The 17,036-nt window shown below is 41.3% G+C and overlaps 1 protein-coding gene across 1 annotated transcript in view; it reads left to right on the top strand.

Annotated features, from left to right (window-relative positions):
* The window catches only part of arhgef1a (Rho guanine nucleotide exchange factor (GEF) 1a), a 60,503-nt gene that overhangs the window by 13,396 nt on the left and 30,071 nt on the right, over positions 1-17,036 (top strand). The window contains exons 4-12 of the mRNA XM_037093264.1: positions 2,888-2,951; positions 3,205-3,337; positions 4,915-5,024; positions 5,449-5,592; positions 5,859-6,109; positions 8,324-8,449; positions 9,593-9,728; positions 10,676-10,728; positions 16,730-16,901. Of these exons, the coding sequence (XP_036949159.1) occupies positions 2,888-2,951; positions 3,205-3,337; positions 4,915-5,024; positions 5,449-5,592; positions 5,859-6,109; positions 8,324-8,449; positions 9,593-9,728; positions 10,676-10,728; positions 16,730-16,901 (1,189 nt within the window). The remainder of the gene's footprint in view (positions 1-2,887; positions 2,952-3,204; positions 3,338-4,914; positions 5,025-5,448; positions 5,593-5,858; positions 6,110-8,323; positions 8,450-9,592; positions 9,729-10,675; positions 10,729-16,729; positions 16,902-17,036) is intronic.

Below are 17,036 nucleotides of genomic sequence, written 5' to 3'. Positions count from 1 at the left end.
TAAAATGGAAATTTAGGTTAAATTTGGCTATCAATAATAATTAATGATTATGTAGGATAATTATTAATTATGATAAATAATATCCAATTTGCATTAGATCACCTCGGGGCATCACCCTTGAAGAAGGGAAAAGATAGCAATTTTATTAAATCAATCTCATAAAAATGTACTGAACTGTTTAGAACTCTGGTTAATAATTAACTTAATAACTACAGCCACATTTACCATAACAGTTAGTAATGGTTGAAGGATTTTGGCATTCTTGACAGTGTAGAGGTTGGCAACATTCACTCTTGTACAATATTAAATAGACAGTAAGAATGTTCAAAATCTTTTATTTGAAACAAAGATGGAAACACACAATCTAACTAACATGTACTATATACAAGTGTGTGTGTGTGTGTGTGTGTGTGTGTGTGTGTGTGTGTGTGCGTGTGTGTGTGTGTGTGCCTGGTGGAACAAAGAAACAATGGCGGTCAAAAATATCACATGCAGGTGCGATATGCTCTAGCATCAAGGAATGTGTGTATGTGCCTGTGTGTGTGTGTGTGTGTGTGTGTGTGTGTGTGTGTGTGTGTGTGTGTGTGTGTGTTTGTGACGTGATGCCAGGTTATAGAAGATGGTTAGTTGCATGCAGAGACCCTGAATCTGAGGGACTAACGTCGAATTAGCCATCTAGGAAAGCAAACTACCAATAACTTGACTTGAGGTCACAATAACACCAAACAGTGGAGAAACACATACATTGAACACATTACATCAACCAGAGTTTAAAGTCCTGTGCTTAGCCATGCTATGCTATGCTATCTAAACCCAGTTCAACATTACCAGTCTTTGAAGAGAAGGTGCTGGTGGTTGCAGGAGAAGGTTGGGGCTCCAAAATTGAACAAAGGCGCAGTGCAAGGTTTGCTGAAAGTCGGCAGGGGAGGAAACTGTTCAGATTCTGCTCCTTTTGTTACGTATTGAAAGGAGTCATTTACATAGACAGGCCTCCTCAGCTCAGAGCTAGACATGCAAATTGCTCTGTTGTTGGTTGTAAAAATCAACATCAGTGCCTATATTCTATCCCAGTTACAGAACAACAGAAGAGACAGTGGTTGTATTTCATTTTTTAATGACAAACGTGCCAGCTACGGTTCGTGTCCCAACAATACCAGACCCAGCAACTGCACCTGAGCCACAGGTAAGTGTCATCGTGGTTTGATAGTATTTACAGTTGCATACAAGCATGGTGAAGTCAGTTAACTCTGCTTCGGTCTGCTATGCAGTGGCGTTAGAAACAAGTTTAATGTTAATAATATTATGAGGGTGCTTGGTTGTCACAGTAAAAAGTCTGGAAATATGTGCATACTTGAGACAGAGACGATGCGAACAGTGTCCAAGAGTTTGGAGACTATGTTGGAGACAAACACAGCTTTCACTAGCTGTTAGCCATTAGCCACATGGTACTAAATGTAACAACACATACGAACAAACTAACATCATTCAGCCACACTAACCATTCTTAAATGTCCTGCTGCAGCCGCAGAGTCTGCCCCTTTTCAGGAGTCTCTCCTTCTGGGTCCGATCCTGGGCCAAACTGGTATGGTTGAACAAAACCATCTCCGCGAGCCATAGTGATACAAATACTGTACACATACATCCACAATTAGCGCATGCTACCGCTAGCATAAGAGGCATCTCTCCCTGAGAGGGATGCATAGCAGGCAAGTAGGCGTTGACAGACAGAGGTCATTAGCATTTAAAGGTGCAGGCACAGAAACAGCCTGCTCTCAGTAGAGCTCACTTGAGTGACCTTTAGACTGCTGAAATTCAGGACCACAGAGGCGTTTGGGGCAATGAACATCAGATACAGTGTTGTTGGACCTCTGACAGCTGTGTGAAATTGATGAAAAACAGTATCATATGGGACCTTTAATAGGTGAGTTGGAATCCCATCATGCTACAAAAGAAAGAAATGATGAATGAATGCTGCCCTGTTGTCTGGTGGTACGACAGCAGATACTTCTGTATCTTTTGTCAGATGGCAGCAGGATGAACAGACTGTGGCTGGGTGGGTGTTGTCTTTTCGTATCTTTGGGCTCTGTACAGACATTTAAGTTTACTTATATCACTGATGCTCTGTAGATGGTGCCAGTGGTGTTCTCACCCACTGTTGAGCCTTCCTGTCCTGGGCCACGATGAACCATGCCAGTTTGTGATGTTTCCAGTCAGGATGCTTTCTATCGCACCTGTGTTAATGTTGACCAGAATTTGGTACCAGAATTCAACCTGCTTAAACTTTCTGAAGAAGCTGACTTTAGAAATATTAGTTTTATTAATTATAATTAGTTGTCTATTGAGTAAAAACAGAATACTACTGCCATCATTAACCAGTTATTAGATAAACAGTTCAGTGTAGTTATGTTAACATTCATATATCGCAATTTTTGCAGTTCATGCAGTGTTCACCTTTCCATCATCTGCTGCCAGAAAAAACGCTGCTTGTGTTAATGGAGACATTGTATAGGGACTTATATTTATAGGTTGAATGCACTTATGCCATATAAGGGATCAGCTGAGTAAGTGTAATATGAAGTCATAATAACCACTCACCTGACTAAATTATTTTCTGCTTGTTTCTTTATTTTTTTTTTTGACTTTTCATTTATTTTGAAACGTCTGTTGCCTGGTGTGTGCATTGTGTATTGTCATGTGTGTAGTGCAGTGTGTGTACAGAATCTGAAAAACCAAAAGTAAAATACTATAAAAGAAAAAAAGACACAAAATATGATGAGTGTTAAATGGGACAGCTCAACCACCTCAGTGACTGAGCTGTACAATCAATCTACAGCATTGTGAGGGTTTTTAAAAGTAGAATGCTGACTTGAATCTTTTGTTAACACAGCATCAGAAGACGGCCCTAATGCGGAATAACTCAGCCTTGCAGAATGTCACGCTGCGTGCAAAAAGTAAGCTCTGTAATGGTTAAATATATTCTCCTTCTTCACTTTCAAGTAGTTTTCCTTTTTTGATTCATATTTTTCATTTCTTTCTCCCTCTCTCTGCTAAAAATGTTGTTCACTTCATTGTCAAACTCCTCTTCTCCCTCCTACTCCTGTTGTTTCATCTTTCTCCTAAACATGCTGTTCTGGTTGTCACATTCTTCTTTTCCCTCCTACATCCCTTTCCCTTCTCTACCTGCACCAATTTTTTATTATATAGCTCCAGGATTGCGTGAGCGTCCGAGTTCAGCCATCTACCCTTCTGACAGCTTCCGACAGACCCTGCTGGGATCCCGCCGTGGTCGCTCCAGCCTGTCCCTGTCCAAGAGTGTTTCCACCAACAACATTTCAGGGTGAGTCATACCTTCATCATTCAGAATCTATTACAATAAGGCACATTTCACTTAAGCCTTATGGTTACATTTTTCCTCAATTGAATTGAGAGTCTTAGGACAGAGGATGTTGTGTACTGTACAGATTGTGATTTTGGGCTATAGGAATAAAACTGATTTGATTTAGTTTACTGTGGGTCATTTTGTATAGTGTATACAACTATAGTGTAGTGCTGTTGTTTGGACAGCTGTCAACAATACAGCATACACTATAGTTAATTTCTATGAAATGATGGCTTAGATTGTCGCTGATCTCTAATACCACAAATGGGCTCAGTATGTCCTCAGATTAATTTTCATTCTATTATGTACAGTAGATGATCATTTAACTTCTTTTAATCTTTATTCAACAATGAGATGTCTCACTCTTTTTAACAACAATCTGTTTTATTACATTGTATTGCATTGTGCTAAAAAGTGAGGACTCAAATGCAAAACACTCAGGAGGCAGGCAGATAAGGAACAAAAAGCTGAACAATCCAAGAAAACAAGAATCCAAAAGTACAAACAACAAAAATACAAAGACTGAAAAACAACCAAAGTACAACTGAAAGCAAAGTAAAAGCCAGTAAAATCACAACGAACAAAAATCACATAGGAAGAACTAAGACAGACATCATGGAGCACACAGGCTATATACACATGGTCACAAACGGTTAGTTTCAAGTCTTACCGATGTTGGCTGATGAGGTATGTGATCTGCTGTATTCTACTGTTTCCTGTTTTTCCATTAGCTAATTACTTGCTCCTTGGTTCACCTTCTAACCTTTCACAACATTTTGTTTTGACCTGCATATCTTTAAACCAATTAACATCCTAAAATTCATACAGGACTGAAAACACTACTGATTAAAAGTTAAACTGGGAATGTTTACTTTTTGATGTAACATTATTTTTTAAAGTGCTATACCTGATCTAATTTAGCTTTCTCTTAGAAGACAGTCAAAAGGTGTAAGGGAACTTCTCCTTGTTGAGGAAGAGAGTTGCTAATTCTCGGGAAAGATTATAGACATAGTGTAATGAAACAGATCTCTTTAATACATGCAACATGGAGAAAAGACCCTAAGTTTTCTCTCCAGTCTTCCAAATGTTTCTGATTTACAACAGAATAGGGGTTACATACTTTTATACATATACTTTTAAAAGTTGTTAATAATTTCTTCCCAAAACAGTGACCCCCTGATGTTTGAGTTGATCATGCTTCTGCCATGACAGTGACCCTTTGATGGTTTATTGGACATTAAATGTCATTCTATCTACCTTCCTGTAAACATCTCAGGCAAAGATGTTGCCCCCCCTTGACTTTCTGACCCTTGAAACCTAAGGGGGATGGGGAATCTCCCCTCCTTTGACATCCTCATATGTTCTCTACTCTACCTTGATTACTGAATTTCTTACAAAGGTCAAAGGGTTAGTTATCTGATATGTTTTGGCTTAATTCTGCCTTGTATTTCATGCTACATGTGCAAAGGTAGAACTGTATTACATCAGGCTTTGCTCGTCATCCTATTCCTGACTGGTTTGTGCTTGTATTTTAGGACCCTGAATGATGACTCTCCCCTGGGGCTGCGCAGGATCCTGTCTCAGTCCACAGACTCCCTCAGCTTCAGGGCCAGGGCTATGTCAGTGGAATCTCTCACCGATGACGGTATCATAACATTCAAACTGTACATCAGAGTAACATGGTTATGGACAATCCACTATATTCTGGTGTCATGAAAAAGTTATTACACTAGTAGTGAGACCTGCATTCAACGTGAATGGAAAGCAATGTGCAATTGTAGTTTTACCAATATGTACACCCAAGACTGTAAGAACTTCTGTTTCATTTCATTGCATTTCCAGTGCACTACCAATGTTTTAAAGGCATTTTAGAGATGTGTTAATGGGAAGTGACTAAGGTAAACACAGTTATGCTTAGTTTATTTCTGTTGGATTAAATGCTTGATGGGCTGACCCTGATTATTTCTACAACCAGCAATCTGAACAAAAGAATGAGAGAAAGATCAAGGTGTATGGAACTCATCGAACATGGAAAAATAATTTGCTGTCTATGACCATCTGTTGTTAAGGAGATATGTACTACACCTCAGTATTGGAGGATATGGAGTTTGAGGGCCAAGACTTTAAGGCTGACTCATGGAGCATGGCAGTGGACAGCAGTTACTTGCAGGCGCACCGCAAAAACGTCATCAAGAGGCAGGATGTCATCTATGGTGAGCAGTAGTTTACTTACTTTTTTAGAGAGCAAGTTTGAAATTACAGTACCGAGATTAAAGTCCCACAAAGAGAGTACTCTTTGCCAGATATTACATTTTAATTTAAAGAAATATTAGAAGTGCAATTCCTCTCATTGCTTTTACTGTATGACTGCTAACATCTGTGGTGTGATTTGAGTGTGTGTGTGCGTGTGTGTGTGTGTGTGTGTGTGTGTGTGTGTGTGTGTGTGTGTGTGTTTGATGTGTGTATTTGCCCTTCTCAGAGCTGATTCAGACAGAGCTGCACCACATGCGAACGTTGCATATCATGGAAAGGGTGTTCCGACAGGGCATGCTGGAAGAGCTTCAGCTGGAACCAAGTACTGTGCATGCCATGTTCCCCTGCCTGGACCAGCTGATCAGAATACATTCCCATTTCCTGGCACAACTCCTCCTTCGGCGGAAAAACAGCCTGCATCCTGGATCCAGCCGCAACTTCACCATTCACCAGCTAGGAGACATACTACTAGAGCAGGTGACTGCTCTTTCAGACTGGCACTATACTGGAATGAAGATTTTTTTTTTTAATGCTTTTGTTTCCCATTCCAATTTCCACAAGTTGAAATTCTGTTCTTCTGTGCACATAAAAAGTTAAAATGAGAAAAAATATTCTAATTTGGAGCACACGTTTGTTAGAATCTCTTAGACTGGTCACAATAAAGGTTTTTCCGTTTTATCACACAAAAACAATGCAAAAGTTCTGGCAAGTTTTGAGGGAGCCTGCGGTTGGCATGCTGACTGCAGGAAAGTCCACCAGAGCTGCTGGCTGTGAATATATTGTTCATTTCTCTACCATCAACTACTTGGCAGTACCTGCCTCAGAATTGCAGACCACATGTAACCACACCAGCCCAGGACCTCCAAATTGGGCCTCTTCACCTGTCAGGCCACCGAAACAGCTGTTAGAATGGTGGCTTTTGTAAATTCTAAAGAAATTCTGTTTAAACTGTCAGAAAGCGTCTTAGGGAAGTTCATTTGCGAGCTTGTCATCTTCAACAGATTGCAGAGTGCTCACCTCTGAAGAAGTTTTTCTTCATGGCGGAATCCCGGTTTTTCATTCTACTGGGTAGCCAGTGTGTATGGTGTTACATGGGTGAGCAGTTTGCTATTGTCAGTATTGTAAACAGAGTGCCCATGGTGATGGTGGGGTTACGTGATGAGATCCTGAGGCATCTTGATGTGCCATATGTCTACCACAATCACCTGATGTTGCAGCATGATAATGTGCTGCCTGACAAGATCCACCGGTCATGTTTGGAATGCTCTGGATCAACATGTTCCAATGGTGTGTTCTACACAATAAATTTCACTCCAGCACTGATATGATGAGGTGGCATTTGAGGTGCAGTATTGGCGAACTGAACCAGTAGCCCCATTCACACTGCCGTTTGAATGTAGGGATCCTGCAACAATTCTCTGCCTCCACTTCTGTGTGAATGTCTCAGAGGCCGCAAGGGATGAAATTTGGAGCTGGTGCCTCTGGACGTAGTATCAGAGGCGTAGAATTGGTGAACGGAACCAATGTGGATGGATAAGAGGCTGCCTTTCACCAACCTTCACACTCAATACACTCAAAGCAAGAAACTACAGTTACAGCAAAGGAACACAAACTGCAATTGTGTTAAGTATCTAAGCCAAAGAACTATGAACATACATTTATTTGAAACTGTCCAGGCTTTGACCACAGAGTTTATCAGGAGTTTCAATTTTGAGATTTATGAGTCAAAATTATATGATATATGATTTATTACTTTACTACTTACATTTTCAAGACTATTTACTTCACAATCATGTCATCAGATTTTCTAATTCCTTTTTAATGCTGCTCCTACTAGTAGGCCTATATATGACCCCAGAATTGATCAAATCCTGGCTATAGGCCTGCAAAAAATAAATTATTCCACTTTAAATTTTTAAGATTATAGCTCACTAACTTTAACAAGTCAGGATGAAGGCAGCAAAACATACTCTAATCTTTTGCATTGCTGAAAAGGTAAAACCACTGCACATCACATGCTCGTGTATCAGAACAAATAGCACTACAACTCTGGTCAACCCCCCAATTTCAGAACCTTCAAAATAAAACTGCAAATTTGAGAGCAGCCTTTCATTTTGACAAGTCCAAAGCACACCTGTACACTTCTCACGGTAATATAGATAACAAAGTAAATGTGTGCTCAATATCTGAAAAGGAATGAAAGTCTTGAGTCTAAAATGAAAAATGTTTAAATGTTGTCAAATGAATATTGCCGTTTTGTTTGAATTGGCCGCCCACTACAGTTTCTGAGTGTAACACCACTGTGGTCAATACAAATACCAGGTGAGTAACCGTTTCTCAGATATAATGTAGGTGTTAACTACAAACAAAACTCATGACATCATAACAATGTGATGTTGAAAACCTGAAGTAAACATGTATTTAATGATCCTGTAATACTAGCCTCTCACTAAAGTTAAATAGAGCAGAAAAAGGTGACAGAGACACTGTTCTAACATCTTTTACCTTTTACCTTTACATTTACCAAACATTTGTTCATTAAAATATTTACTGACACAATTGCAGTTTAGTTATATTGCAGCTTTTATTTGCAATTAATTTCTATTTTTCATAAAAGATTTGTATTCAGTTCTGGACAAGAGATACAATGCCCACCACTCCAAACAATTTATGCTTTGGTTCTTCTGCCAGTTCTCAGGTCAGTGTGCAGATGACATGCGGAAGACCTACGCTGAGTTCTGTAGCCGTCACTTGAAGGCTGTCAAATTGTATAAGGAGCTGCTGGCCAGAGACAAAAGGTTCCAGTGTTTCATACGGGTGAGACACACAAATGCATCAAAACACAGATTGTACATTGCAATACAATTGAGAGATAAGGTAGCTCATGCATGATCTTGTTTATTCATGTATTAACAACACATTCTGTAGCCTAGCCAACAAATAATCAAGGCACCGATTAACCCCGGCAGTATCTCTGGTGCTGCCTTTGGCTGTTTGGCTGTCAGGGTGGAAAGCTTTCTGTGTTTTTTTTTGGTTTTTTTTTAAACACATTGTCATGGTGACCATTTTTCGACACTCAGTTATATTTAGAATAAATATGTTATTGTTTCTCATCTGTTCCTCTCATTTGTGTCCTTTCATTGTTGTTCTCGAAACTGTTTCTGGCACTGTTTTAGGTTATTTATATGAGTTGGGACCGGAATGTTCGAATCCTAATATCTGAGCCATCCACTTGCATCCTGTTGAAGTGATGTTCCAGCTCTAGGAAGCCTGCTCTTGGAGGCAACCCTTGGAATGATTGTCCCGTAACCTTGAGGAACCTCCCTAATTTGATGCATGTGTTGAATGCCATTCAAACTTGTTGTGCATGTCCCACAGTTCACTAAAGACTGGAAAAGAGGCCTTTGTTAATCCACATGTCAGCAACGTGTATGAATAAATGACAGTGGCACCATATTTTACAATGCAGGTTTACACAACAAAATGAGTGGTGGAGAGTTGAAAATGAGTCTCTTAGCCTTATGAATGAAGCTGCTCTGTAGTCTGGTGGTACGGCAACAGAAATGTCTTTATCTATTGTCAGATGGCAGCAGGGTGAACAGACTGTGGCTGGGTAGGTGTCATCTTATAGTATCTTTGGGCCCTGTGCAGACATTAATCACTGATGTCACTGATGCTCTGTAGATGGTACCAGTGGTGTTCTGTTGTTCTTTTACTTATCTAGTTGAAAGAATGTTGGTTTTGAAGTGTCTCAAGAGGAAAGAGGAAACACATATCAAGAGGGGCATGGACTTTGACACAACACTGGAGCGCTCTCCATCAAGTGAATGCCCAAAAGTCATCCATTGCCAGTTTAATGGTCTTTCGTCATATCCTCAAAGTTGAAAGAATGTAGTGGCAAAATGACAAGAAATGACAGCCAGAATAATTCTGTCAATCTGTGTCTCTGTCTCTGGCCAGCGTGTGAGTCGAGGACCATTGCTACGTTGCCATGGTGTTCAGGAATGCATCTTGTTGGTGACTCAGCGGATTTCCAAATATCCTGTCCTTATCCAGCGCATTCTGGATAACACCAACGGTGAGACCCCATTCACCAGTCACCCAGTCACCTTCTTTTTACATTGAACTTTAGGATTTCACTGCAAAATGAATAAGAGCAAGTTTTCACATCTAATATACTAACAGGTCTACAACAATGAGTGCAACAAGGTAAACCAGGAGACAAATGGCCTGTACACAGAAAGCATGAATATTTAGTATATTAACAAACTTGCAGCCATCAGATTTTGGCACTTGCTAATCTACTTCAGCAATTTTCATCCTGCTCTACTGTGGCTGCCCTTAGCAAAAAGTAGTTTATTTAAGTGTACTACAAGTATACTTATTTTATACTAAAACACAGACAGTATACTTGAAGTGTACTTTTTATATACTATATTTTTATATACTTAAGAAAAGTATATTGAAGTATACTTGGCTTATACTTAAAAATATAAAGAATAGTCTAAGACTAAGTACATTTATACTTAGACTTACACTTATTTAATACTAAAGCTTATACTTGCACTTTAGTATACTGTAACACCCCTTGTGGACTGTGACACAAAGACTCTTGGGTATTCTGTTGTGGTGTAATAATGGTTTGTGAATGTGGTTGTGAATAAGATGATGTGTAAGACGGTTATGGGTTAAATCACATCCTTGTTCTGTGGTTAAATTGTGTTGAGTTAAGAAAGATGATAAAAATGTTGGCACCGTGAGTGAAGGGGTGTTTTCCGGGAGAGACTTCCCGTCTGTTAAGTTGTTAGCATGTGTGGTAATAAATGATCAATGTCTGACTAGAACTTGCCAAATTACAAATAGTAGTACTTAGTACTTAGTCTTGATTCAAGCACAGAATAAGGTGAAGTCATTGACTTGTGCTTACATTTACTGTAGCACAGTAAAAATGTCTTTCACTACACACATTTGTTTCAAGGTAATATTCCTGTTATAAACTTACATGTTAATAAACTAAAATGTGGACTTGAAGTCTATTTTCAGTGGCCCAGGCTCTCTCCATGATCAGAGAACTTCTTAGTTCAGTAGACCAACAGGTACCAAAATACTTTTTGACTCATGACATTTTTATGAATGACAAAACTATCAATAACAGACTTTTAACAAAAGCTTGTCACAAAGGGTGGTCTTAAGGCCCCCACCCACCACCCAGATGTCCAACTGTCTTATCCGACCATTCTCTGACCACTCTGTTGCCTCTTGTCTGACCCGTTCGGCAGAAAAGTTGCATTGAATCACACCGCTTCAACGTGCTGCCTACTCCACAGTAGCGTGTATGTTCTGCGCTTGTGCAAGATGTAATAAGCGGATGGCGCTTGTGTGTGAGTTGTAAACGAGAGACTTATGCACGCAACTCTCTTTACTTTCGATCAAAATGAAACTTAACCATTTCAGATAAAAACTGCTGCATACTAAACATGCAGCAAGGCATTATCAAACAAACACAAATTAATTTGTCCTGAACGGACATAACAACTAGTCTCATGCCAGGACTGCAAAGCATGAAAACGGGGAATTATGGAATGGAGTGCGTTTGTCTGCCTGTGTGTGTGCTCGTGTTCCATGATTACAGATTGTAAGTAAACTACTAAACTAAACTGCTGGAAGAAAACTATGGGGGAAAAATAGATAAATAAACACTAATGCTTAAGCTTGGGGAATATGACGCAACAAGGCTATAGCCTTAGTCAACATATGCCAAGAAGAGAAACGTTCGAAGTGTTTGGTGCTGAGTCGCTCTCCGAGACTCTAGTGACCAGAGCTGTGACATCTGGATGGAGTTCCACATCTGTGGTTGCATCCTGTCAGGTTTGTGCAGCATGCTCTCCTGAATCACCTCTGCAATTTCTGTAGCTAAGACTGCAGCACATAGTGTAGTGGGGAGACTACCTTCCTTATCCGTTAAATTATTCCACTATGTGACCTTGGTAATCCGCTCAGAGTTAAAGTACCAAACAGAGGAGAACCAGCAAGTCCAAATCAAAAGCAAGAACAGCTCAGAGACTAAGTCCAAATCAGAGGCGAGGCATCAAGTCCTCAGTCCAAAAAGGTGTTTATTCCAAGAGAAGAAGTTATAAATCCATGAGGTACCCCGGGGCAACTGAGAAATCTCCCCGGATCATCCACTTTTATACCTGGGGTCAAGGTCACCAACGTCCTCTTGGTCCGACCCCCTTCGTCATGATCACGCGAGACTGTCATCTATTATTTTCATTTTTGAATGTGTAAAAGCCTACAAAATTTCTCACCCAGGCCCTATCTGTGGCCTTGGGTGAGCTGTGGCTGCACCTGTTGCTCACTCATTTCAACATTGTTATCATTATCATATCTTTAATGCACTTTGCACTGTTACAGGATCTAAGAAACCAAGATGGTCAAAGACACTGTTGATGGTGGAAAGAACCCCTCTTTGGGTAAATGGTTTCTGGGCTTCAGGGATGTTAAACATGAATGTGTTGGTTGTCATGGTTCAAGCAGTGCCAAGGCTGTGCTGGACAGGTAAGTCATCAACAACAAAGTCCCTAGATTTGGTGTTTTGAACTCGATCCTCTGTGGGAAAGGCATTTATGACATTTGCCTTGTTTGAGGAGATTTTGTGAAGCTTTTGTGGCATACCAACAGACTCTGGGCCCTCTTCAACATATCCACAGCTTCGGCCTCTTTTGGAAATTATATGGGGGCATCATCTACGTAGAAGTCTGTCTCTGTAAAGTGACAAACATCACTACCAAAATCCTTCTCACCTTCTTGAGCTGATCTCTGTAATCCATAGATCACAACAGCTGGTGATGGGCAATTGTCGAGCACATGAACAAGCATCTGATAATCCACCACATCATTGTCAAGGTTGTTGTCTTTGTACCACACGAAACACAGTACATCACAGCAACAGGTTCCTTCCTGAACCTGATCAGGTGGCCAAGAGACTGTTGTTGAGATTTGGCCCAGGCAAGAGCACCTCATTCCAGGACACACCACCAAACCGAGCACCTCACTTTCTTCCCTTCTTGAAGAGGTGGTGCAACCTCTTCATGATGGTTGTCTAAAAGTCCTTGCATAAACTCCACAAAGTCATTTTTAATGGAGGGCTTCTTTTCAAAGTTATGCCGCAGGGACATTAGCGGTTGGAAGGTATACTGACGATTGTTTGGGAGGTATTTTCTTGGCAGGCGAAAAGGCAGGGGAGCAACCCAGTGACGTGTTTCTTATTTATGGAATCCCCTGTCCATCAGTTGCATAAAAACCTGGTCTTCAACCGAAGGTGCATGTTGGTGGTCTTTTTCAGTTTTCTGAAAGACAGTGTCACCCAGATGATGTCCTGGTAGAGCATAAGAGTCCAGTATATCCTCACTTGCCAAAAGACACTTTGCCTCTAATCCCCCACTGAAATCTTTCTTAACATTGACAACGTTACCACAGGGTAGGAGGTGACTAGGTTGACCATTATCCAGGATGTCATGTCTTGAATGAACTGACTGTCAAGACACACATCACCAACAATAACCCAGCCCAAGTCAGGTTTCTGTGCAAATGGTGTGTCATGGCCTGTTGTGCTGCTGGCACATTTTGTGGACTCTGAGGATGTCCCGTCCCAAAAGAAGCAGGATTTTTGCTGAGGAATCAAGAGGCGGTATCTCTGAAGCTACAGCTCTCAAGTGGTCATGATGGTATGCTACTTAAGGAGTTGGAATCTCCTCCCTATTGTCCAGCATATGATTACATTCAATCAAGGTAGGAAGATGAATACTCACATTCCCATCTAATGATTCAACGACATAACCATGAGCTCTTCTTTCCCTGGTAGTCACAATTCTGGCACACGTCTTCAACAAATATGGCTCTGTTGCCCCTTTAATCTCAAAGACATCAAGGAATGCAGTTTTTGCCAGTGACACATTACTATGCTCATCTGGACGATGACCTTGAGGGTACACATAGACAAGACACATCTTTGCACATGACTTCCCTCTGATCCCACCACAAACACGAGTACACATTGAGGTTGAAGCTGAGTAGGATGGATCTTCTGGAGCATCACTAGGCTCCCCGCCATGATCCTTGGAAGTCACTGTCCATCTGGTTTCCTTTGGTGCAGGACCTGGGTGGAGTGCAGCCACATGTTTCTCACTCTTACACTCCATACATATTATTGGTGTACTGCAGTTCTTGGCTTGATGACAGACTGAGGCACAACAGCAACTCCTTTTGCTGTACTGGTTGTTTGAGTTTCTGAACACATCTGTTTTATGAATGGATGCAATCTTTTTAGGAGTTTGGTTTCCCAACCTTTCCCTTTTCATGCTTGGTGTTATGGAGCTGGACAAGCTGACGCTTGGATCATTCCTCACCTTTGCTTCTCTTCTTACAAACTGAGAGAATACTGGGAATGGTGGGAACGCAACATCATTATTTTCCTTATATTTTGATAGAAACATCATCCATTTTTCTTGAAAATCAAAGGGCAACTTTTCAACAATTGGACTAATTCCTCATGCTGTATCTAGACACATCAAGCCAGGTAGATATCTATCCTCTTTTGCCACTTCAAGCTCAAACAAGCGGTCACTGAGCTCACAAAGTTTCTGATTATCTCTTTTACTAATCCTTGGGAAGTGCTCCACCTTTGAGAACAGAGATCTTTCGATGGCCTCTGCTAAGCCATAGCACGCCTCCAGCCGAGTCCAAATCAGTTTAATGCTAAATGATGGGTGTCCTGTGTTAACCGCCTTGACTCTGCGTGCATTTTGGCCTGATTCTGGACCCAGCCACTTGATGAGAAGATCTATCTGCTCATGGGCTGAAAGATCCAAGCCCTCATCTATGCTGGTGAATGTTGACCTCCATTCTAGATAATTTCCTGGTTGGTCGTCAAATCTTAATCCACCTGAAACCAGCTGGCTCCTGTCCAAATACTTTGCCAGATCTGATGTGGTACCTTTACATCTTGAACTGATGGTAATTTTGCTGAGACACCCATAGAAGCTGGATGAGGCCCATGAAATGATGCAGGAACATACTGTGAGTGTTGTGCAGAAGTTGTTTGTGGCTGTTCTTGATAACGCTGATCTGGTCTGCTGATTGATGTGGACTAGAGGGTAGAGGCTTGAGTCAGGCTGAAACGAACCTGGCTGATGTGGGCTAAAGCGTTGCTGCACAGTTTGATCTTGATCAGTCCGGTTTTGCTCTACCTTACATGGACTCAACAAGGGTTGGCTGGTTTGCTGGGGGTCCCAGTGCCCTTCAACAAGCTCTTCTTTAAGTTGAGTGTTTTAGAAAATCACTCACTTTTTCTAAATTCTCTTTGACTTTTTCACGAGAAGTTTTCTGTGAAGGTAATAACTCAAAGCCATACAACTGCCATAGCTGCTTCAGCCTCTTTCTCTTGCTGCAGCGCATCCAGCTCTGCATCCAGGCGCGCCTTTTTTGTCTTAATTTGAACCTCCTTTTTACTGAAAACTGCTCTAGCTTTAGCTGCTTCCGCCTCTGTGCAAGCTTTAGCAGCTGCAGTGGTAGTGCTTGATGCTCCTGAGTGTGCAGATCTACTGCCTGAGACTCGTGACCTTCTTTCCAGGCTCCCCTGTTCCATTTCTGCATTGTTATCCATATTTTAGCTGACAGCACTCAATATGAGGTGCTGAGGCTATACAGTGTTGCTACTATTTAAAACTGTCCAACTGTAAAAGCCACTTTTGATCCAGTGTTTTCTGTAAAGCAGGGTGGCATTTTCACTGTACTGTTCCACTTCTATGTTGACAGTGAATTTAACAGCAAGTTAAACCTTTTCACACTATACCTCCAAGGAACAGTTGTGTGTTATGATTGGCAGGATCTTTAATGAAGAAAAGGTGAAAACTGCGCTCCCACAGGCTGTTCAGACTCTGCTCCTTTCGTTACGTATTTAAAGGAGTCATTTATGTAGACAGGCCTCCTCTGCATAGTGAAAGGAGAGATCCGAGAAGGGCGCGTTCATCCCCAAGGTGAGGTTCGGTGTGTCCAGTATAAGATAGCAGTGTTTCGCAGTGTTGTCACTCAGAGCTAGACAAGCAAATTGCTCTGTTGTTGGTTGTAAAAATCATCGGTGCCTATATTCCCTCCCAGCTACAGAACAACAGAAGGGACAGTGGCTGCGTTTCATTTTTGATGACAACGTGCTGGCTGTGGTTTGTGTTAGCTTGTATGTGTGTGTTATCCACTTCACATCGGACTGCTTCAGTAACGAGGGTCAGTACAAAGCTGGCTTTGCTTTGACACTGACCCTCCTAAAAGGATTAGTCCCAACAATACCGGACCCAGCAACTGCACCCGGGCAACTGATAAGTGTCGCCACAGTTTGACGGTATTTACAGTTGCCTGCAAGTGTGGTTAAGTCAGCTGGAATCTGGCTAACTAGTTAGCTCCGCTTCAGTCCACTATATTACGAGGGAGCTTTGTTGTCACAGTAAAAAGTCTGGAAATGTGCAGACTGGAGACAGAGACGATGCGAACAGTGTCTAAGAGTTTGGAAACTGTGTTGGAGACAAACACAGCTTTCGCTGGCTGTTAGCGATTAGCTACATGGTAGTAACTCTAACAACACTTAGAACAAACTAACATTATTCAGCCACACTAACCATTCTGAAATGACCCTTCTAGGTCTGATTCTGGGTCAAACTGGTATGGTTGAACGGAAAAATCTCTGCAAGCTCTCCATGTTGCGTCAGATGGAGCTCATTAGCATTTAAAGGTGCAAGCACAGAAACAGCCTGCTCTCAGCAGAGCTCTGTAGAGTGACTTTGAGACAGCATAAATTCAGGACCACAGATGGGCTTGGGGTCATGCATATCGAATACAGAGTTGTTGGACCTCTGACAGCTATGTGAAATTGATGAAAAACTGTATAATATGGGACCTTTAACATCTGTTCCTTCTCCGTTACCAAAATAAAAGCTTACATTTCAAAATAAAACAATACACATTTCTAATGTAATGCCACACTATTCAACTTAAATTTAATGAAATTAGTTACAAATGCAAGATGACTTTTATCCTGGTTGGCAGATGGAGGACCTGGAGAAAACGCACCGGCTGCAGGAAATACAGGCCAAGCTGGATCCACGGGCTGAGACTAGAGTGAGGGATGGTGGACTTTTCAAGCCCGGAGAGTTGATCCGCCGCAGACTTGTGCATGAGGGAACCCTTGTATGGAAAATGCCAGGATCCCGGCCGAAAGGTACACAACACTATGCAATATTAGTTTGTGTTAAGTAATTGATCAATATGTAGCACAGAGTACAATAGTCCACAAACACTATTAACAACTGGAAAGCCCACCACAGTCACAGGCTTACATTGTCATGGCTAAATC

Source organism: Acanthopagrus latus, chromosome 3 (genome assembly GCF_904848185.1).
Source record: "Acanthopagrus latus isolate v.2019 chromosome 3, fAcaLat1.1, whole genome shotgun sequence".
Classification (NCBI taxonomy): domain Eukaryota; kingdom Metazoa; phylum Chordata; class Actinopteri; order Spariformes; family Sparidae; genus Acanthopagrus; species Acanthopagrus latus.
This window is presented reverse-complemented; position numbering and strand designations above follow the sequence as displayed.